Genomic DNA, 23,061 nt, shown 5'->3' on the forward strand with positions numbered 1-23,061 from the left:
AAATTGAAGCGGTTCTAAAGTCTACCCAGCATTTTTTAAAAGACAGTTACGCGTATGCCAAACATTCGTAAAGAATTTGGAAAGTGCAAAGACGGTAGGGCCAGAAACATCGGATTTTAAAATCCTGTACATAGGTGTGTATTCCCTGCCACCCAGATTCTTAATCAAGGGAAGCAGCCAATACTTTCTGGCTGCCATGTTCATTTCACAAAACATTTGCTAACTGTGATCCTGTGCTTTGTAAATAATCGGTATCTTTTGGAGTTTCATTTTTTTCCGAAACATTTTTCCAAATTGCAGAAAAGTGTATATATATATATATATATATATTTAGATTTTTCTTTTTCTTTATAAGGAAAGCATGGTTCTCTAAGGAGGGGAAACCACAACAGAAAGTGTGGGTGTTTTACTTCTCACCCTCGAAAGGGATTTACTCTAAGACTTGACTGGTACAAATTTCAGTCCATTTCCAGGGTGGAAATGTGCCAGGGAGCAGTTTGTGGTCTTTCTCAAAGTGTCAAGACAAATATGCCTTGATCCGCCCATTCCCCACCCCTCGCAGGAGACTTAGCTTCTTGATATTACATGACCGTGGGGTAATAGTCCACAGAAGTAAATGGATCCATGCATACTGGGTCACCCTTCGGGTATGCCTTACAGGAGGAAATTCAGCCACTTCTGCGGCCTGTTCTGACTACGCAGCTCTGCGCCCCATGTAAATCATGCAGGTCCTGGTGTGTGCTCAGCGCTGGTACCCTGTCGCTCTCTGTCCTTCTTTAAATGAAATCTCTGCCCTGCTGCCCACCGTTATACTGCCACTCACTCTCTCCTTTTGTAAATCATGTGTCTCTGTCCTATTGTGTGTGCTTTCTCTGTCCCTCCATACATGATAACACACAGTCCTATATGTGCTCGTGTTTTGCCCCTCTCCCTCCCCTCTGTCAAATAAATAGCTTGCTGTTCTGTACTGGACACTGCTGCACTGTCTCCGAACCTCTGTAAATATAGCTTATTCTACATCTGACACCTGCCTTCGGTTCACAGTCCTAAAACTCCCTGCCTGAAAGGTGACACTCCGTTTACTTCAGTAAATACTGTGATCTGGGACAAAATGACAAAATAACAGCTGTCAACCAGCTGGAAAATTCTTCGGACACGTCATTGCTGAAAGTGATGTTGTAAACATAACTCTCTGTGGACGGTGTTGGCTATCTGGCTCACGTGTTGGGGAGTTTATTGGCTTTCTCTAATCTTGAAACAACCATCATTACCTTAACAGAAGGATTTTCTGATTTAATGCCATAGTGATTAGTGCCCATCTTTTTCTTAGTATCAGCAATCCTTGTGTTTCGGGTTAATGCGTCGATAGATTTGGCGTGGTCCAGTGTCTTCCTTGCCAGTGTGTTTTTGTGACTTTCTGTAGTACAGTAAGTGTGTTTCTGATGGATTTCTTCCTTTTACCCTTAACTGCAGGACCCCTGATCGCCAACACTGTCTTTGCCCTGAGACCTGAAAAAAACGAAGAGCTGTCCCTCACGGATTGCCAGGACTTTCAGCCACGACACCAAGTTCACCTTTCTCCAGGTGAGCCAGACGTGGCAAATCTGAGACCCCACCAGCAGTTAAACATTGCGCAAACACACACCTGCAGAGCTACACACCGGAATAGACAGATGCTGCTTGTGCGTATGCACACCTGCGTCGTGCAATTGTGCAAACTAGCAAGGGTTGCGATGCTGTCCTTTGTCAACTTCTAGTTTCGTAATTTGCTAGATTACTTCCAGGTGCGTAGTGTGTAATCTAGTGGGCCTATGGGTTATAAATATTAGGAAATTTAATTAATGAGAGCTCCACTGAAAACAATTGTGCAGCAGGCACTAGAACCTACTCATGTTAGACCTCTGCACCAACCTGCCACATGGTCTTGTCCCCAGGTTTGAATATAAAATGTCTGCCCTTGATGAGTGAAATCTTCAGATACCCTTGGAAGCTTTATAGTGAAGGCAAGAATGGGCGTTACTTGCCCTCTCTCTTGTTATATGCCCATCACCTTAGTGTGACTTAAAGCTCTGGGAGTGGTCATATAATGGCATTATAATGCCTTAAAAAAATGTGATTTGTATTTTTAAAATCTCCCTAGCAGTGTCTGGTAAGTAGATTTGAAGGAGACAGAAGAGGAGAGGTGCTGAGGGCTTGTCCTTATGGTTTCAGTTCCTATTTTTATAAGGTCAGAAATTATGCCAAAGTGCCTGAAGGGCCCTTCTTTCTCTTTATAGGACTGATGCTTCTTAATGGGGACGTGGTCTTGGGGTTTCTTATCCCCATCACCAATCAGAAGATTAGGAAAGTTTGAAAAGGGGCCATTTCCACACTGCCTTTTCCTGCCCAGATAGTGATTGACTGACCGGAAGATGCAGGAATGACACTTCAGTCATTGTTTCCACAAATGCAGAGTCCCTGGGCGGGGAATAGTTTTAGAAAGGAGGACATACTATTATTTGCTAAATGTAACTGGGAAAGAGGGCCCAATTGTTGATGTCAGGCAATGAATTACCACTAAAATGCTCTCACCAATCAGCATCCCATGGCTTGTGGTTGAACAGATACCATAAAAAGAAGAATAAAGAAGGAAGATAAAGGTTGAAAGCTCGCCTTTTCTTGTCTACTGTGGTCCCTCCGAGTTTTAGGTCAGTGTGGATCTTCAATACACATCTCAAATAGTTTTGCTTTGGCCAATTGTGCGCAAGTTTGCTGTGACCTATTCGCCCACTTTTATACTCCAAATTCATTGCATTTATAAAGAGTTTCGTGTGTCAACCTAGAGCTTCTAGGGGCTTTTCTGAGGTCCTTTGGTATTCAGGTTGTGTATGGGTGGCCAGCAGGGCACAACGCCTATAAAAAAAGTGGGGGGAGTGACCAAGTTAGGCAGTATGCAAGTGACGTCATGACGCGTGACATCCGATACTAAGATCTCACACATATGTTTATCAGGTGTATCATATATACATTTAAGTGCTTTATGATAATTTAACAAATGAGATTTGGAGTTGGGGTTGTGCCAAAAAAGTGGCGCATCCTGATGCAAAATCTGGGCCTCAACTAATACATTTCTTAAAACCCGACCATAAAGAATTTAGCAACAAGGAAAAGCATGGTAGTAGATCTGTTCTGCTTAATTGGTTGCAAAGTCTGCATTTTAAATTATTTTATGGGGCTAAGGCATCTGCTGCAGAGGTGCCCAGTAAATCTCAGGGAATAATAATAATGGTGAGATAACTTTGGAGGTGAACTCATTTGTTGGAGGGATCTGTGTTTTGTGTAGTCCCAAATTTGAATCAAAATATTATAGATGATTAAGTGTCTCCTGGAAAACATAATCATCCAATGTTGTTGGGGGGGGGGGGGGCGGTGGTGCAACAGGGCGTTTGGGGATTGTTGAACCTCTATTTTGTTGCTCACGTCTTCGGGTTTGTTATTCATGATATCGTAACACACATGTTGTGCATCTTACACAATGTTGGGTGCATAAATGTACCACGTACTTATGCAATAGTGCTCGGATGTGTGTATGTTCTAACATATGCCAACTGAAAATGCAATAAAATGTTTTTTTTAAAAGTGTCTGCAAAGAACATTATGTAGAATGCAGACCACAGATTTTTATTTTATGTAGATAGGTAAGTGGATTCCTGCTTTGAACGCAGAGATCCTATTTTTACTTGAAGTTAATAAATGTTATTCCTTGTAGTAGACCACAGTGAGCTATGAAGGGCATTTGACTCCTACACCTTGTAACCCTGACTGTCTCATGTAACACATCTTGTACATTGATTTGCACACTTACATGATTTATTTTGAATGGATAATGTGTGCGTTATGTAAAGCGCTCTAACACTTTGCATTGGGATGAGTAGTGCTATAAAAGAAAAGAAATACTGCTACTTAACTTGTTATTTGTGTAAAAACTGGGACAGACCAACCCATCTGACATTCTTACAGTGCATGCACTTGTATACAGGGACTGAGCAAAGTACATTTGAGTTTGCTTTCTTTTCAATTGACAGAATTTCCTGCACACAAACCTGGCGTTGCTTTGAGATCGGAACGGGAATGTGAGTCTGGCATGAAGGATCCTCGTGTTACAGAAGTGAAAGGAGTGAAAGGACGGAGGAGCATTCCCAGTTCAGGTAAGGTGTGCCTCTGCGCACCTGTAATTCAGGGTTAAGGCAGCAAGTCATTTATTCGCACACGAGAAATACATTACTTCATATGAAAATCAGCTCTGTAAAAATTCAGCGAAAATGCAAGGTACATTCATTCATATAATTCTCCCATAAAAATAGGTAGATACAATCAGCTAGATTCATCAAAGTCCCGTTTTGCGAGTCTGTAATAGCGATTCATAAGGAATCGCTATTAAGGACTTGCAAAACAGGATTCATGTAGGAATTGCAAAAAATATTGTGATTCCTACATCTTCCTTATTTGCGATTAGCAAATTGCTAATCGCAAATAAGGAATAACTCCCTAGGGCCCATAGGAATGAATGGGGAGTTATTCCTTATTTGCGATTAGCAATTTGCTAATCGCAAATAAGGATGCGATTTCAAGGGTGCCAGGGGTGTCCAAAGGACACCCTGTAGCACCCCTGAAATGCAAATGTTCACATGTGTTGTGCACACACATGTACAAAGGACGTGTGTGTGTAACATGCAACTTAGAAAAATGCACTGAAGTGCATTTTTCTAAGTTTTCACTATTTACCACGAAGTTACAATTCGTGGTAAATAGCGGCCAAAAATTGCGAATTCGCAAATTAAAATTGGTTAATGAATTGCATTTAAGGAATCTCAATTAGAGATTCCTTAAATGCAATTCCTCGCAAATATGCGATTTCGCAATTAGCGATTTTTGCATTTGGGATGATGAATCCCAAATGCAAAAATTGCACTCGCAAAGGGCCAGATTCTGAGAATCTGGCCCTTTGCGAGCCGATTTCTCTTTCATTAATCTACCTGAATGTAACTAAAATGAAGACCTGCCAACCTCAAGCAACTTTTTATCATGTGAAGAGGGGGCAAGGTCTATGGACGGGTAGGTCCTCAAATCCATTAATGTATATTCAGTTCTTGAGGCCTCATGGAGAAGGGCCCAAAACAAAAAAATTAATAAAGCTTCTGAGGCTGCCATCTATGTCCTTCGAGGGGTCGCACACAACCTGAAATCCCACTCTCAGTATAGGTTTTCAGCTAATGAAGGACCCAATTTATTTTCTGGTGAATGGAGTATTCTTTCTTGGCCTGGTGGAGGACTTTATTCCGCCTGACCGAGACTATTCTGCCTGCTAGATTTATAAATGTCCACCTGCCTGGCGGTCATTTCTAAAGGCATTGGCAGGAACCAGCGTCACAGAGGTTCATGCCAATGCATTTTACTGTTTGCCATGGAGCTGCGTCGTAAGACAAACGGTATTCTTTTCTTCTTTTTAAAAACAAAATCCAGGAACGGGATTTTCTTTTTGAAAAGAAAAAAAAGTAATGCTCCCCTCACCCTTATGATATCGGCTCTCTACGGGCTAGCTTTGGGAAGGGAGCTGATATTGTGTGGGTCACAGCAGGACAGTGTGTGTTGGTAGGTCTGAAAACTGTGGTAGTTGGTTACCCACATAAATGGCGGGTTGACATAAATACAATTCATACACATACAAACAAATAAACAAACATTTAAATATGAAAAAAAGACGCCAGCTCAGCCTCTTGTCAGTGCCAGTGACGCCCAAGTCCGTGCTGGGTGCTCTTCTGGCCTGTGTGTTTATTGCTTTGCCTTCATATTTCTCTTTTGGACAGGCTTGCTTTGACAGTAAATGTAGTTCATATTTGAGTGTTGTCTGTTATTGGGGCACTGAGAGTGATAGCTGTGTCTCTGGTGTTGGTTGGTTGATGTGTGTGTCATACCATTGATGCTATGTTTGTAAAAATTCATCCAAGTTTCTCCAGAAAATCTTAAGCGGTTCCATGTCTGATGTGAATAGCCAATCCTGCCCTGTTTTGTTTCTTGGCCTGAATTTAAAATGTGAAAAATGATAATGCCAGAATGCAAAAGAGAAAACTAAGCTTTAATAAACTACTCACACCTGTCCCCGAGTAACTTGAGAGCTTTTGTTTTCCTGTGTATAATTTCAAACTAGGGAGCAGATGTACTATTTCCTGCTCCCAAATACTGGCCGCAATTTGTGACCAGTATTTTTGCAGACAGTACAGAATTTGGAGAACCAACCTATGTACTAATAGTTTGGTTCTTAAAATTCAAAATTGGAGTAGATCGTAATCTGAGCGACCTTATGAATATTACGGAGGTAGCTTGTAAATTGTAACTCACTGCGGTTGGAGGCCATCAGAGGGACGGTGTTTTGCTGTGGTTGGGCAGACTACCATGTCATTGATTGCTGAATGTAGTGTTATTTCCTGGTGTTGGAGAGATGGAGGAAGGAATCCGTCCAGGACTGTATTGAGCAGGAGCCTCTGTTTGTCTTGGGGGCTGGAAGACTCACTCACCGCCACTGACGCTGCTCAAGGGGGCTCACGCTAGCCATTGCTTTCCCCCGCCGCCGGAGAGTGTACCGGCCGCCGAGAGGGGACGAGCCTTGCCCTGAGGGACTACACCTCCCAGCGTTCCCTGTCCGACCGGGACGCCGCCTCCTCACGCCTGCTGCTTCCGCCCGGAGGCGCTTAAACATCAGCTGCACCTCCGGGGGAGCGGGAGCCTCTGTTTGTCTTGGGGGCTGGAAGACTCACTCACCGCCACTGACGCTGCTCAAGGGGGCTCACGCTAGCCATTGCTTTCCACCGCCGCCGGAGAGTGTACCGGCCGCCGAGAGGGGACGAGCCTTGCCCTGAGGGACTACACCTCCCAGCGTTCCCTGTCTGACCGGGACGCCGCCTCCTCACGCCTGCTGCTTCCGCCCGGAGGTGCTTAAACATCAGCTGCACCTCCCGCGTCGCGGGATGCGCACGGGCGACGCCGGGCTGAGCCCGGGCAGAGGGCGGGCCATCTGTGGCCATCAGAGGTCAGCAGTGGTCGGGTCGGGCCACCCCCCTTGACTTCAGGATGGGAAAGCGTAAATTAAATGCCAGAGAAGGGGAAGGTAAGAAGGCCAAGGTGCCCCGAAAATCGGAGTCTATTATTTCCTATTTGACCTCTGCTGTATGGGCTTTAAATGATCAAATTGCAAATGTGGAGAAGGAACTGGGACTTGATCTACTTATCAACGCTGCATCCACTTCGAATGCAGAACTGTTACCAAGCACCGCCCCCTCCATTCCTCTAGAGCCATACATCATCGTAGATAACACGCTCCAGGGTGCCCAGAATAACCCAGTTGCTGTGGACATTCCAGAAACAACTAGTTTGGGGTTATTAAGGCCATATGGCGATGAAAGCACTAAAACTACTAAGATAGACACCAAAAGGAACAAACCATCTAAACAGACCAAAGGGGGAGTGGCTGATAACCCGGACCGTGGGTTACCGAATAATGTTTTGGAACTAATGGAGGAACTGATTGAATCTCATTTAGAGCCTGTGCTTGTGAACATTGGCAAGGACATTGTGGACTCCCTGAACCTTTGTGTGGCAAATATTATAAAGAAATGTGAAAATATAGACAATTTCCTGAAGGATTTAAGGGTCAACTTGATAGGTCCCATTCATAACAATGCCGTATGTGTAGAACAAGCTAGGATGCCCCGACAGGATACAGATAATGATACTCAGTTAGGAGAGGACTTGCAGAATAACATAGGAAGTCTCAATAAACAAGTAATGATGCCAGATCCTACCCTGGGGGCTCAATACCATCCCTTACCTAATGAGGTTAAGCATTTAAAGTCTCTACCCCAAGATCGATATATCCCAAAATTACCCAGATTACACCTTCCCCCACAAGCTGCCCCCCTAGTGGTGGTTTTGTCTGGTATCCCTCCTTAAAAAATGGCACTGAGGAAAATGAGAAAGATCTTCTACACAGAACCAAAAGGTGGTGCTCACAGTTCAGTAGAGGGAGCGCTGACATTTCTACGAGTATAATTGCGGCCAGAAGGGTTGAGTGGGTGGGGAAACAGAAAAAGTCCATCCCAGGAGATTGTGTGGTTGTAAATTTCAGTAAACCAAATATTGGGGACACTTTGCTGTGGGACGGTTCAGAGCTTGGTGGTTTAGGCATCAGACCACTTCCTCTGGGTTATTTTTATCCATCTCCACTTCCACAACCCACAGCAGGTCGATACATAGCTCCCCCGACATGTGGCCCTACACTGAATGACAACAAAACCAAAAACCATTCGTATCAATCACAACAGGCATCCCTAAGGGTAGCAGAATCAGGCATGGTCGACAAAAGTGGCACAGGAGTCAATCTAGATATAACACTATCTAACAGATTTTCTGCTCTATCTAGTTTAGGTACAAATGATTGACAACTATCCCACGGTAATGTGAACATGTCCAGTAATGCCCAGATCACTCAACCAAAAATCCCCTTGCCTGTTCAAAATAATTAGTTGGAATGTGGCTGGGTTAAGTAAGAAAGTCAAGGATAACCGTTGGCTACAATACGTGTAACAACATGAGATCATAGCCCTACAGGAGACCTGGGTTACAAGTGATCTCCTCTACCTAGATGGGTACTGTAGCTATCAAGTCAAGGCTACCCCAGGACTGGGCGGGAGACCTAAAGGTGGTCTTTATATTCTAACTTCACTCAGACTTCCAGGTTCATTTACTGACTTAGGACTGCATTCAGCCAACCTACAAGGTCTAGAATGGAGTCGCCCTAAACACCCAAAGATTCTACTCCTGAATTTTTATAACGCGCCAGAGAAGGACACTCAACATACACACCTGAATATACTGGCCTCCTTTTTAGAACATTATAAAACAACACAAAATGCTTTATTCGACGTAATCCTAATGGGAGATTTTAATATACACCCTTGTGCCTGGGACTGCTTGGCTAAACTTAATACAGGTCCACCTGGCTCAATCTCTACCCACTTCGAACACACGCCTCAGGGTGAGTTGTTGGAGGAACTTCTTGCTAATACTAATTTATACGAAGTGGAAGGTAGCGGAGGGGAGGAAAGGGCTCCGACCTTCGTAGGAAGAGAGGTAGAGACTGTAATTGATTATTTTTTCGTTTCCCCTGGCATAGTTTATCTGTGTTCCTCTTTTGAGGTTGCAACCTCAGTTTTTAGTGACCACAATCCTTTGATTATGTCCCTACATAAGGGGTGGGAGACAAATAATTAAAGGGATATTGAGGAAAGTAACTCTGATAAACCTATTCCTAAAGACCAGGGAAGGAGATTAAATTGGGCCAAGGTGGTCCCAGACACTTTTATGTTGGAACTAGAGAACAAAGTAAAGGAAGATATGGCAATTTGTCTAGATAATCAGGCGGATGGTAAGGTGGTTTTAAATTCTTTTTCCAATATTTGTGCTCAAGTTAAACTCCAACTGAAATGTAAGAAGAAGGGGGATGGTCTTGACCAGCCAAGGTGGTTTGATGAGACGTGCTCAAAAGCCCATAAAGAACTTCTATATGCATTAAAACAAAATCCAAGAAATCGGGAGCTGGTGGCTGTTCTTAGGAAAAACTATAAATTAGCCACGGAGAACCGTAAAAAATGCATTAAAAAGGAGGCTTGAGAAGACCTCATCTCAACTGACGTACTTAGAGACAGCTCAAAATTTTGGGCTGTAATTAACCATCCTTACTTTACTGATACAAACAACAAGGTGCTGGACTCCGTGATCCCTGATGAGGCATGGGTTGCACATTTCAGTAAAATATACGATAGTGCTGAGGAGTATATTTCAATAGTTAATCCCACAGAAAATGGAGCAGCCCCTTCTTTATGTTTCAATGAATTGGAGGTACAGAGGGCTATTACAGAGATGACAAAAAACAGACGGTGTGCCCGCAGACCTTTATAGGTCCCCTGTGGAGTTTTGGACTAAAACACTCACAAACGTATTTAACTCCACAGTCATCTCTGGGTTCCCCTCATCCTGGGCCACTTCATCTATAATACCCGTTTTTAAAAAAGGCTCAAGAAACGACCCTGCCTGTTACAGGCCGATCTCTCTGATCGACTCTGCCGTTAAAATATTGGGCAGAGTCATTCTGCAGAGACTCGGTGACCATCTGGAAGAGAGGAGGGTCCTTTCTGATCTACAATATGGGTTTAGGGCTGGAAGGGGCACCCTAGATCAATGCCTAAACCTCCACATGATAATTAGTAAATACACCCTGGCTAAAGAGGGCCATTTATATATGGCATTCATGGATTTATCGTCGGCTTTCGACTTGGTCAATCGATCCAGACTTTGGGCGATTTTAATTAACATGGGGATAGACCCATCTTTGGTAAATTACCTAGCGACACTGCACCAAGATCTCCGTGCCTCTATCAGAACTAACAGAGAAGGAGATACTACTAGCTTTTTTAGATCAAAACGGGGAGTAAGGCAGGGGTGCATTTTGGCACCCCTCCGTTTTACCTTATACATAAATTCCCTCGAATCCACCCTGAAAGGGTCCACATCTGATGTCCCCCGCGTGGGGGAGTACACAGTTCCAGTGCTCCTCTACGCGGACGACGCAGTATTGTTAGCCCGTACCGGGATGGGGCTACAGAGACTCTTGGATGGTTTTGAGGTGTTCATGTCCTCCCTGGATCTACAGATTAACAACAAAAAATCGCTTGTAATGATTGCAGGGAAACGTTTAAAAAGTGTAAGGGTAAAAAAGTTCCTATGTAACGGTGAAGAATTCACCAAGGTTCCAGTCTTTACCTATTTGGGGGTCTTGTTCAACAAAAAGGGTACCTGGAGGCCACAACTAAACGCTAAAGGCTTAGCTGTCACTAGATCTACTTCCGCTCTACTGGGATTCGCGAAACGATTAGGTTCACATCCAGTAGAAGCACTACTGACAGTTTACAAATCAAAAAGCCTTTCTATCGCCAGGTATGCTGCTTCACTATGGGGCTACCTACCGCAAGAAAAACTCCAGGTGGTAGAAAATAAGTTTCTCAGATCCCTGTTAGTGTTCCCTCAATCAACTCCAGTGCTTTCAGGCCATACAGAGTTGGGTCTTGGCTTCATCAGTGATCTGTTACAGCTAGCACCTCTGATCTGTTGGGCCAAGACATGGCTGAATCAAGATATTAGTCTAAATCTCTCTATTCTAACAGACTGTTTGGCACTGGAGAACGCGAACAAAATTCCATGGTTGGTCTATATTAAAAATATGTTTTATAAATTGGGTAGGCCTGAACTATATTTCGCCCGAATACCATCAAGAGAGGTGATGTGCTATGGAGCAAGAATAACTTTCTGGAACGTAGGGAGATGGAACGGGAGGAAGTAGAGCTCCAAAAACCGGGAGTAAGAGCTAATTACATACTGCAGACTACCCGGGAATTGGAACCCTACTTGTCTATTGTGTCTCGGCCCTTCCATCTCAATCTCCTTGTAAGATTTAGACTGAATATTTTTCAATATTCCTTGGGGAACTACCCAGTATGGGGTAAATTAGATCCTTCTATCCCCTGTAGCTGCGATAATTTTTCTGAACAAACACTGATGCACTTTATTATGTTTTGTAGCTACTACGAGGAATGTAGGAACCAGTTTTTATTACCTATTCTGAGAGAAGCAGGGTTTATACAAGTTCGTCCCGCTCTCCGTTACCTACAGCTTCTAAGTAGCACTAAAGTAATATTCGGGGTTGCAAGCTTTTTGGTTGCAGCAACGCGTATTAAGTCTAAACAATTGAAGTTAAACGCTCCATGATATGCACTTATACCAACTGAACATTAGCTGCTCTGATGAATTGCACTATCGCATGTAATTATATGAAATTGTTCTCTTATATGTTCTTTTTTTTAACTAAATTGTATATAAGAAATGTTTTTAATATGTGAATTGCCATTTGTATATTTGTGCTGGAATTGCTTTTATGATTTTAATTAATCGAATAAAGCTTGTATTGACTTGACTGATTGCTGTTTAATGAAGCAAACTTTATTTCAAATGGAGCCTGTTTCCCTTAAATGAAGTGGGCTACGTTTAAAAAGAAAAGTTTGCTTTGTTCTTTGTTTGTGGAGGCGTTGGCAGTGGTCCCTTTGATCATTGCTTACTCTTCAACAAACTTTGTGTTTACATTCACATAGGGGTAGGTGTCCCTAGAAGACACCTTTCAGTTTTCAAATCCATTCCTACCTCCTTTTAGGTGTTGGTAAAATATCAATATTTTTATACCAGTTTTTGGTCCCAAACCATCATGGATACATAGTTATTGATTTGGTATTTTGAAGACTTACCTACTACACGCTCTTTCCAGTATCTATTCAGAATACCATTCTAGGATCCAGAAAAACACTTTCTGGCTCCTAAAGTGGGATTAATACACAACAAAAAGCATTTTAAAGGTCGCAAGTCCTGAATTGGAGCATTTGCAACTGTTAAAATGCTTAGTACCCTGGCCCTTGATATTTTGCAATCTTGTTTGCTCCATTAGATTCTTTCAGGGTTGGGCCTTCATCAATTGACTTCGTACTTGTTCTCTCCTAATCATACCTGATGAATTGATTGCAAAACTTTAACAATTACTCCTGCCTTGTTCATTTAGCTCTGTGCCCAAGACACTGACACTTTAATTCATCTTTTAACTGCAGAAAAAGCAGTGAACACATCAGTCCCTTCAATCAAAATCAAAGAAGAGGAAGATTCCTATTTTGTCGACTATCCGGACTCTGAGTCAAGGGGAAGCATTGTTAGCCCAACAGGTGAGCTGATGTGACCTATGTCTTTTAAACAAGTCTTTTACCCAAACGCATTTTGTACATAATAGGAAGCGCACGGCACAGTGGAAGCTGCTCTGGGTCAATTCCCTCTGCTTTACTGCTACACTCCACACTTTCACTAGCCTAATCATGCACAGTTAACGAATGCCCAGCACCACACTGTCTGTTTCCTTCCTTCCACACCATGCCCTCTTCTACGATAACCATTGCCCTGATGACTTGCTTTACTGCCTTACCAGAAACTGCCCGACTCACTTACTAAACTGCCCAACTTCATCGTCCTACCACTGCACTGCTCCTTCTGTCACATGCCTCGAGCATGCTGACAAACCTCAGTGCTTCGTTCCTTTCTCCACTCACCCCCTATTGCGTCATTTCTTTGCCCCTGCTCATTTCTCTGGTCTTCCCCTTTGATCTCACTACCTCATTTATGTCTCCTTCCTCCCTACTTCTGTCATTCACCTCAAATCTAACCTACTTTACACTCTTCTCTCTTCTCCATCCACTTGTTGCTGCTTTACACCCTCTAAACCAGAGGTCTTGAAACGGGGGGGGGGCAGGCTCTGGCCAAGAGAAGCATTGCACTGATAGCAGTGCTTTGTTTTAAGAGGAAAAAAATTAGTGGACCCAAGCCGAATCAATTTTCTAAAAAACTTGGCTTTTCCATAAGTACTACTAAACTCCCCTCTAGCTTCTGTATCATATCGGACTCCCAGCGCTGGGTAGCCCTTGGGCAGCTATGCGCTCTATAAATCTCTTAAACCTTAATGGGCCACCACTAACATCTTTTGCTATTTATATCCTGGCCAGGAGAAGGTGGCAAAAGAGAAGGGACTCCAAACATTCTTCAAAGCCCCTACCCTCACTTCTAATAGTCACTATGTGGGTACTTGTACGTATTAGTAAGGCTTGCCTGACCAGAATAGTATGTTTGGCAATGTATTTGATTGCATTTTTAATACAGTAACATAACTTAACTGCAGTGTTTAAATATGTATAGACATATTTAAACACCGCCAATCTAATAAAATAGTTGTGAAAATTCTGAGGGGGGCCCAATGATTTGTTTTCCCCACGGCGGTCGGGGGGGGGGGGGTGATGGGGATGGGGTCATCGGCATTAAAAAGTTTGAAGACCACGTCTAAACGCTTCCTTCCTACAGTCATGCTTGCTGGGGCAGGTGAGCCATGCAAGACCAGAAGGAAAGGCCATTCTTTTTACCTTGCTTAAATATCATATCCCGGGTCAGAGGTCATGTAGGCAATTCGCTGTCGCTTAAGAGAGACCAGATGATGCTAAGGAATGGACAAGTATCATGAATTTAGAGACAGAAATAGTACTGGGCCTTGGTGCCTGATCTCTACCTAGGTGTCTTTCTTGTAGATCTGAGAAAGCCAGATTTGGACTGGCAGAACCATTGGTTCATATTGTATGCTGTTTTGTTGGTGTTTGCTTGTGTGTTTAATAAATGTTTTACAGTGTTAATGTTTGACGTGGTTTTTGTGAGTTGTTGACAAAGTAAAATGAGTTCACTCTATTGGGTGTGCTGTAAGATATTGTGTTTCTCTCTCAACTGGGGAGATCTGCTGTCCTTTGCTGGACCAGAGTATAGCGCTTTGAATATGTGCATCACCTTCTGGATTGTTGTTTTGTTTTGTGTTGTTCTTCGGCCTGCAAGTGTGTTATGATTGTGTTAGTTTGAGCTTCGAGTTTCTATGGTCTATGGTGGTATGGTGCATGCCAGTGCCTTTGATATGTCAGCACTTTGACAACTGCTGGTCTTTGATCCGTAAAATTCCAAGAATGGTGAGAGTGTCTAGTGTGTGTTGTCAGAGAATGATCATTTCAAGGTGACATTGAAACACCGTGGGTGGTGTTATTGTTGGTGAAGAAGGCGGTTGGATGTCCTATAAAACCTCAAATATGGGTTATCGTAAATGTGCTGCATATCATAGGAGCTGTCTACAGGGTATTGATGTGTGGTGCTGTGACATTTTTGGTTTGTACGATGATGAGTCCGAGAAGAAATAGTTCTCTAAAACCTGTGGTGCTTTTATACATTAGTGATGCTGGGTGGAGCATTCTGAGGGTGAGGGGTTGGCCCTGGTTGTTCTGTGGGAGAAAAGTACAAGAAAAAGCATGAGGAGACGATGCAGTCTTCACAGTTGCAAGTATAAGCACATCCTACAGCAGGCCTATGGTTACACTTACGATAATAAATGCTGAACAAGTGAATATAACTACATTGGTGGCTCGCGTTTAGACCATAGTGTACTGAAGGAAACAAAACCCGGCATGCGAGTCCATCCTACACATACACCATGTGTGACACTGAAGCACTTTTTAGGTTTCGCCTCTGCGCAAGGCGAAAACTTTTGTTTACCATTATGGACAAAAGTCCCGCCTCTCACCGCCTCTCACTTCCATTGGCTAGCTCCATAAATGGAGGCTAGCCATTGGAAGTGAGATCTGTCAATCATGGTCCAAGGCGATTCGTGGGCGTTCCGGGGATGTTTTTCTCATCCTGCCCCTTTTAGCACGTCATGCGGCTGTGGGCGGATGTTATTTTTTTTTTTCGATGCCATGTTTTGATCATTTGCCGGATCAATGTCCAGGTGAGTGCGCCCCCCTCCCGCTGTCCGTGTTCCCGTTCCTGCCCCCCCCTCCCGCTGTCCCCCTCCCGCTGTCCATGTGTGCCCGTTCCCGCCCCCCCCTCCTCCCGCTGTCCATGTGTGCCCATTCCTGCCCCCCCCCCTCCCGCTGTCCATGTGTGCCCGTTCCCGCCCCCCCCTCCCGCTGTCCGTTCCGCGCTGTTCTGGCTCTCACTACTCGCTTTTGTTCCCCTTCATTTGTTGCTGAGGTGTGAGCGACTCCGCGGCCTTGTTCTTAGTCTGCCGACTGAGGGCCCCTTGACCTTGCGCGCCTTTTACCTCACAAGCCAAGCCTGCCCACCACGAATTGCAAACTACACCATTAATTGCAAACTAAGGCGGCCCCATGCTCTTGCCCCTCCCTCGCCGAGGAAGGGGCCCACTCACCCAGCCCCGCGCCCCCTCACTCGTGCAGAACTGCACTGAGCCAACGAGAGAATCCAGCAGACGGGCTCCTGTCCCTGTGCGATGCCCACCCTGTGGGACCCCTGCATCCGGCTCGATCCCCCAGCGCCATCCACTCCGACAAGGCACTACCCTGCTGCCTAGCAGACTATCCCTCCTAAAGGCCGAGGGCATGAAGACTGGGCCTCCAACCCCTGCACGGGTGACACCAGCAGCTCCACCGAACTTGTTACAGCTAGCAAACCAAACCCCCGGCAGCTATGTACCCAGGGGCAAGACTGTACATACCGGCAGTACTGTATTCTACCCCTGCCTGTAACATCCAAGTACTCCATACATCGTCGGCATGGCCCAACCCCGTGCAGCAGGGGAGGGGCGGGGGGCTCTGTCGACCATACAGCACATCATGGAGCATTTGTGCACCCGGCTCCCCCCACCTTTGTATCCCAATCTGAAACACTTAGCTGCAACAAGCACCAACCACCTCCGCCATCCCTGCATCCTCCACCGCCATCCCCCCTCCAGATCGCACCTAACCTCCGCCCCCCAATCGCCCGCCGAACTGCACTCCAACCCAAACGGCCTCAGAAGGATGAAAGGCCCCCTGCCTGCATCCACCCCCTCATGCAAGGTCTCTCCTGCAAGCACTCCCCCCAGCTTCTCAAGCACATCGCCGACCGCCTCACTCTCCTACCAGGCCCAGGTGGAACCGCAACATAACCCGCCCCATGGAACAGCCCACTCCAGGTCCCCCCGGCCTCGCTCCCTCCATGCCTTTATTTATTTTATTATATTTATTGCCGAGGGCAATTGTCTTCGCGACACCTCTGCTCCCGTCGCCCTCGGCCAACATGCATCCTCCACTAAAATCCCCCCTTCCAGGCAGCGCCCGACCCCACGCCATGTCACGCCATGTCTGGGGGGGGGGGGGGTCCCTGGTGCCCGCAGAACTACACCCCAACCTAACCAGCCCCAGAAGGATGAAAGGCCCCGGCATGACTGCCACCCAATTCATGCACAGGTCCCCTCCCGCAAGCCCCGCCCCCTGCTCCTGCGCACCACCATCTCCCAACCGCATCAGCCGCTCCTCGCATAAACCCTGGTCCGCCCCTGAACACCCCCCCCCCCAACTGCCCTGGCAAGCCACACCCTGTGCTCCCAGGGCCCCATCCATGCATCCGCAACCCTCACGGGAGCCACCAACAATTCGAAACCAGCCCTCCTTTCCTGAGCGCCCTTCCCTGCGACCAAGCCTTTCAGTGTACCCACCCATCCAAAAACCTTGCACCGACCCTCCCTGTACTCTTCCCTCATCCCCTCTGCTGCTATTTAGGTTGCCCTAACCCCCCTGCCCCTCCGACTGCACCGCGATCTGAGGTGCACCCTCCCTGTGCGCCCGGACCACCCACTAATAGGCAGTGCCCCGTATCCACCTCCATCATCTCTAATTGGCGCCCAAGCAGGCCCTCTCCTAGCACTTGTGTATGGCTGGGGTAGTAGATTCAGATACTATCCAGGTTCAATGGGCCCCAGTGCCACTGCACCCGCTGCACCAGTGTAGCCGTACCCCTTACTTCATCCAGGGAACCTGTCACTTTCCTTTTCCAAAAAGTGATGTGAAACTCTGGCTACAGGACACGTCTTTGGCCGACGACATCGAAATTAGAAATTGCAGCAAAGTGCCAAATTGCAACTCGGCCCAAATCAACAGTTTATACATTTTAAATAAAATAATCAGACAAGCTCTTTCCTTTCATGAAAATTCCCAGTTACAAATGGTCGCCAGTCCGCCATTTGCTGGCAGACAAGGCTTTGGACATCCGCTGAATTGATACAGGGGTTAGCCTGGTTTCAGCTGCTGTTTGTAGACGGTTATTGACGTCTGATGGTTACTGATTTCATTCCCCTCTCGTGGCTGGGTGTCGGTGTCTGATAGTGTTTATTGATTATATCGCTTGCACTTTTAATTACCCAATTGATTTTTTTCTTGCTCACCCCCAAGCTGAACCATTGAAACCCATTTGTAAATGGACTGCTGAAATTTCCCCCAGAGGAACGTGAAACATTGTAACTGCAAAACCAAAACTTGAGTGAGATTTTGATTTTAACATCATTTTATATTCTGTAAAAACAGCACCACAAATATCTGTTGCACTATCAACACTCCTTTATCCTAATTGACTTGTTTATTAGGGGGCAATATCCGCGTAGACTGCCTAGTCCTGTTTTTATTTCACGTAGTATGCTGCGCCCTCCATACAAGCCCTGCCACAGAATCTAACCAGAACTTTGTTTCTGGAAAATAAGTTAAACGTGGCTAGATCACTGTTTGAGAGAGCCCTTCCACCTAAACTGCAACAGTCACCGTCAAAAAAAGGTGGTGGCTTGGTGTTATGTGTGTGTGTCTGGCTCTGTGTGTGTGTGGCTCTGTGTGTGTGTGTGGCTGTGTGTGTAGCTCTGTGTGTGTAGCTCTGTGTGTGTAGCTCTGAGTGTGTAGCAGCTCTGTGTGTGTGTGTCTGTGTGTGTGTGTGTGTGTAGCTCTGTGTGTGTTTGTGTAGCTCTGTGTGTGTTTGTGTAGCTCTGTGTGTGTGTCTGAGTGTGTGTGTCTGAGTGTGTGTGTCTCTGTGTATGTGTGTGTCTCTGTGTGTGTGTGTGGCTCTGTGTGTGTGTGTGTGTCTGGCTCTGTGCGTGGCTGTGTGTGTGTGTGTGGCTGTGTGTCTGTGTGGCTGTGTGGCTGTGTGTGTGGCTGTCTGTGTGCGTGTTTGTGTGTGTGTTTTTGAAACATAAATAAAACGCATTGTTATTTGCAATGTCAATAGCTCAAACTCGCGTAAATAGGCAACCTATTGCATTGCAAATGCAATAGGTCTCGCATTTGCGAGAGATTAAGCTATTGGCATTGTAAATCACAATGCCATTTATTTATCTGTTTTCAAAACCAACACATAAATAACAAATTTGTCATTTACAATGCCAATAGCTCTAACTTTTGCAAAGGCGAGACCGTTGCATTGTAAATGCTTGTTAACATCTGGGTTCCCCTGCCTACAGATGTTATATTGTTGGTTCACCAAGAGAAAGCTATCGATACAGAAAGACAGAGTAAGAGAAGCAGACAGCAACAGAATCAAGGTGTGTGTGTGTGTGTGTCGGTCTGTCGGTCTGTGTGTCGGTCTGTCTGTCTGTCTGTGTCTGTCTGTCTGTGTCTGTCTGTCTGTCTGTCTGTCTGTCTGTCTGTACAATGGACAGGGTACTTGACTGTCAGTATGTTTGATCGTAGAAACTGAGCCTGGCAGTGGGAAAATATCAAAGGTAGTTTTTAAGAAAGATACCATGCTTGGTAGAAACTCCTGTCCCACTTTGGTCAGGTCCACACTCACACCATAACTCTCTCTAATGAACACAATTGCAGGGGGGCGGGGGGGCAGCAGAGGTAGATGGTTGCGGGTAGAGCTGGAGTCTGTGGTTCACTCCTCACCAATTATCTAGATGCTTTGACTTTGTGGCGGGCAGTTGTATCAAGGGCTCGATGAAGAGGGCTCCTGAGGATGGAGAAAGACCTCACTTGGCATTCACAAAGGGTAAAGCGGACTGGGACACACTAGCAGAGGGTTTGGTCTCATCCCATTGAGTCTAGGTGACTGCTCTAGTGCAGCTCCTGTATCCTTGTCCCAGAGAGAGCCAGCCACATGGGGGGCTTGGGCTTCCATTCAAGGCACGTGGGAGTAAGCAGGGCATAGACTATTGTCTGGTTGGCTCTAGGATTCCAGGGTCTTGCACTGCTAGGGAAGAGTGGGTGAGTGAGTGTAGGGAAAGCTGTGCAGTGCAGTATGCTGTACTGTGTGTGGGAGAGGGCCGCTGGTTGGCATCCCGGTAGGCGGCAGCACAGGAACCTTTTAAACTGGTTTTGAGTGGTTGTAAGAGTGAGCGATTGAGTAATTGAATGAATGACTGTGGTGCATGTGGAGCATGTAGGAGGGAGGGAGTATTAAAGCAGGCATGAGTGTCAATGGGAGGAAGTAGAGGGACCATTCCACAGTAAAGAAACTAACACCTCTTCACTATTATCCCACTTAACAAATCTGAAAATAATAGACATGTGGTCTTTTGTGTGTCTGCTTTCGTAGAGATTGGTCACTGGCACATTAGAGTTCTGAAAAGACCACAAAAGACAGCAAGGCATACATTAAAAGCAAGATCCCGCCTAAATACACTGCACCCCCACCCGCCACTTACCCTTTTCCATTTCAATGTCTCTTAATATCTCCAGTTAAAACATTTGCATAGCGGAACAACTTGTTTATGCAATTAGGTTACCTTTGGTAATTGATCAATGACCTCCATTCCAGGAATGCCACACACGTGCTAAAACACGCGGCTGTCCGGGTTCAAGGCGCTCAGCACCACATACCCTGGCTACACACAGGAAGACCGCTCTCGTGCCAACAGTGACTATTGACCTGGGACAATCACCCTGTACAAAATGCTGTGGGTGCTACTCAGGAACACAGCTCTTGGGTCCACACACAGTGCTGACATTTCACTAATGAACTTTCTCCTGCATATTGCACTGGCCTACATAGGACAACAGCCCTCATGCTTGCAACCTGTTGACCTGGCAGAAGATACCTATTGCTGCATTTATAGGGCCTCTGTAGGAGCACAGACTGCTTTCTCGTACACTGATGACCTGCTTACCTTTAATGCACCCTGCTCAGTCTCTTACAGGTGTGCAGCCTATGTGCTCACACACTGCTGCCCTAGCCCAAGGCACTATTTCTGCACGTATCGGGCCTATCTAGGAACACAATCCGTTAATACAAAGAAGAGACAGCAGCACATGAGAGCAGGGGGATCAGTCTTAAAGAAGCCCCTGTGAAATGCCTGGTGGTTGTCTCTTTGGAGCATCCTGGTGGCACAACAGCTATGGATAAAAAAAAGGATACAGCAAAGAATTTGAGGTCCTGAGGTTTGATGAAGACTCTTTTTTTTTATTGACTGTTGTAAGATGTCTCGGGTTAACTAATGAATGTATACGTTTCCTTTACATTGCAAATGGTTGTAAAATAGGTAGTGTAAGCCAGGGATCTACAGTTACTGGTGGTGGTTTTTTTTTACGTATAGAAGATGACGACATCTCACAAGTCCTCTCATTCATCGTCAAAGAAGATGAGGTCTCCCGCTCTACGGATCACAAGCAGTCGAAGTTGAGAGGTGATGTCAGTGCTTTCACAGGTGAGTACAAAGTGCTTCTTTCGAGGTGAGAACCTCTGAACATTGACCCCCGAGTAACCCCCGCGTCCAACAAATGGGATGGCCATTTTAAACAGTTAACTGTGAGGTGCTAAATGTCAGATTCACATTGGCTCACACAGTGAAATGGCATCCAGCAATATTTTAGTTTGAGGGATATCTGCTGTGCAGTAAAGGATTTTAAGACATTATGAAAAGGTGCTGTTCGACTAACTTTTCTTTTTTTATTTCATCTAGCAACTGTCTCATACAAAACTAAAACATGGAAAAATACTGTACCCCTCTCAAGTCTTTGCGTAAACCTCTGTATATTCTTTCACTGCTGTAATTGTGAACCAACAAGTACAACTCTTTTCCATATCCCTTGGAGTTTACCATGGGTTAAGTCTCCGATTTGTGTGGTTTTTGTATACAAGCAGTTACAGGAACAAAGATCCTTCCTAAACCAAGGTATGCCTGGGTAATGCTCTGTACAGTAAATCAGGGGCAGTTCCTCCTAAAGGGCGGAAGAGCGCCGCCCGCCTGCTGAGAAATGTAAATTAATAAAATGGTGTTTACCATTTTATCATAAAGTGCTAGGCTGTGCATGTGCTGTTCTTCGGGAGTGTGAGCCAGAGATGGCGGGAACAATTCTTGTGATGATTGGCAGCAGGGAATCAAGGACAACTAAAGCCTAAAGTGCAGTGTGCGCATGTAGGATTGGCCGTCTGTCCTTTGACAGCCAGCCCAACATGCGCAATTAAGCCCATGACAATCCAAGCTGTTTTAAACAGCCCCATGGCTTGCAGGTACAGGCTCTCAGTCTGCATGGGCAAAGGGGGCTCTGGCCCAGAGCCCCAACCTTTCAGGGGACCCATAATAGAGCCAAGTCTGTTCTGCAGAGACTTGCCTTAATGAGCTTGAATAATTCTTAAACAGATTGTTAGAAATACCGTTTCCTTTCATTTATTTTTTATGTGGGTGATGTGTAAGTGTCTTTTACACACTTTTGCAGAGAAAGGTTGTGTGTATGTTTCAGGCACAATCCATAAAAAAGTTTCTTTAAGACCACAGTAGGACCTCACATATAAGAAATGGGAGAGTGTCAGAGTTTATTTGCAGTATTATTAATGAGCTGAGGCTGTGTTACAATATTAAAAAAACACACATCAATATCCTTGAATATTAGATGGAAACTCATTTAGAATTTAGAGCAGTGTGCCTGTGCAATGTCAGTGACCTGGCCAAAGAGGGCCATGAAAGAGCTGAAATTGGATCATAAATTGAAAGCAGTTCCAAACAGAGGCCCACAAAATATGTTGGCCCAGGGCCCCCAAAATTCTTAGAGTCCTGTCCAGCACTGTCATCCAGTATTGCCAACCTAATGTATCGAAAGCTTTTTTGATTTCCAACGATAGTCAACCCATCTCTCTTCTCTCTCTCTGCCACATTCATTAGATTTATGAGTCTGTTCGTATTTAGGAAGGTATTTCTTCCAAAGGATGACCCAGTTTAAGTCCTGATGTATTATCCCTTCCAGTGCTGGGAGCAGTCTAGTCTCCAACACCTTACCCAGTATCTTGTAATCTAAATTTTGGAGTGACGATGGTCTATATGAGTTTACATCCAAATGATCATGGCCTTGTTTAGGTAGGATCACTATCAGTGCATCCCTCGTATTCAGGTAAGCATCCTACCTCCCGGTCCTCCTTAAACACCTCTAGTAGCTACTGTGCTATCAGTCCTTTGTAAGTGTTATAAAATTCTAGGGGTAAACCATTGATCCCTTGAGTTTTATTAAGTGCCATGTATGCAGTAAGCAATGTATCTCATCTGTACTCCACTGTTTGAAGATAGGTTTGTATATGTGTTGTCTCAATCTGTTTGGATGCCTTGTATAATTC

The 23,061-nt window shown here is 45.2% G+C and overlaps 1 protein-coding gene across 1 annotated transcript in view; it reads left to right on the top strand.

Annotated features, from left to right (window-relative positions):
* Positions 1 to 23,061, top strand: part of LOC144822764 (uncharacterized) — a 156,683-nt gene that overhangs the window by 88,366 nt on the left and 45,256 nt on the right. Inside the window, exons 3-6 of the mRNA XM_078680634.1 lie at positions 1,474 to 1,584; positions 4,065 to 4,187; positions 12,741 to 12,851; positions 21,050 to 21,160. Of these exons, the coding sequence (XP_078536760.1) occupies positions 1,474 to 1,584; positions 4,065 to 4,187; positions 12,741 to 12,851; positions 21,050 to 21,160 (456 nt within the window). The remainder of the gene's footprint in view (positions 1 to 1,473; positions 1,585 to 4,064; positions 4,188 to 12,740; positions 12,852 to 21,049; positions 21,161 to 23,061) is intronic.

Source organism: Lissotriton helveticus, chromosome 1_1 (genome assembly GCF_964261635.1).
Source record: "Lissotriton helveticus chromosome 1_1, aLisHel1.1, whole genome shotgun sequence".
In the NCBI taxonomy this organism is placed as follows: Eukaryota; Metazoa; Chordata; class Amphibia; order Caudata; family Salamandridae; genus Lissotriton; species Lissotriton helveticus.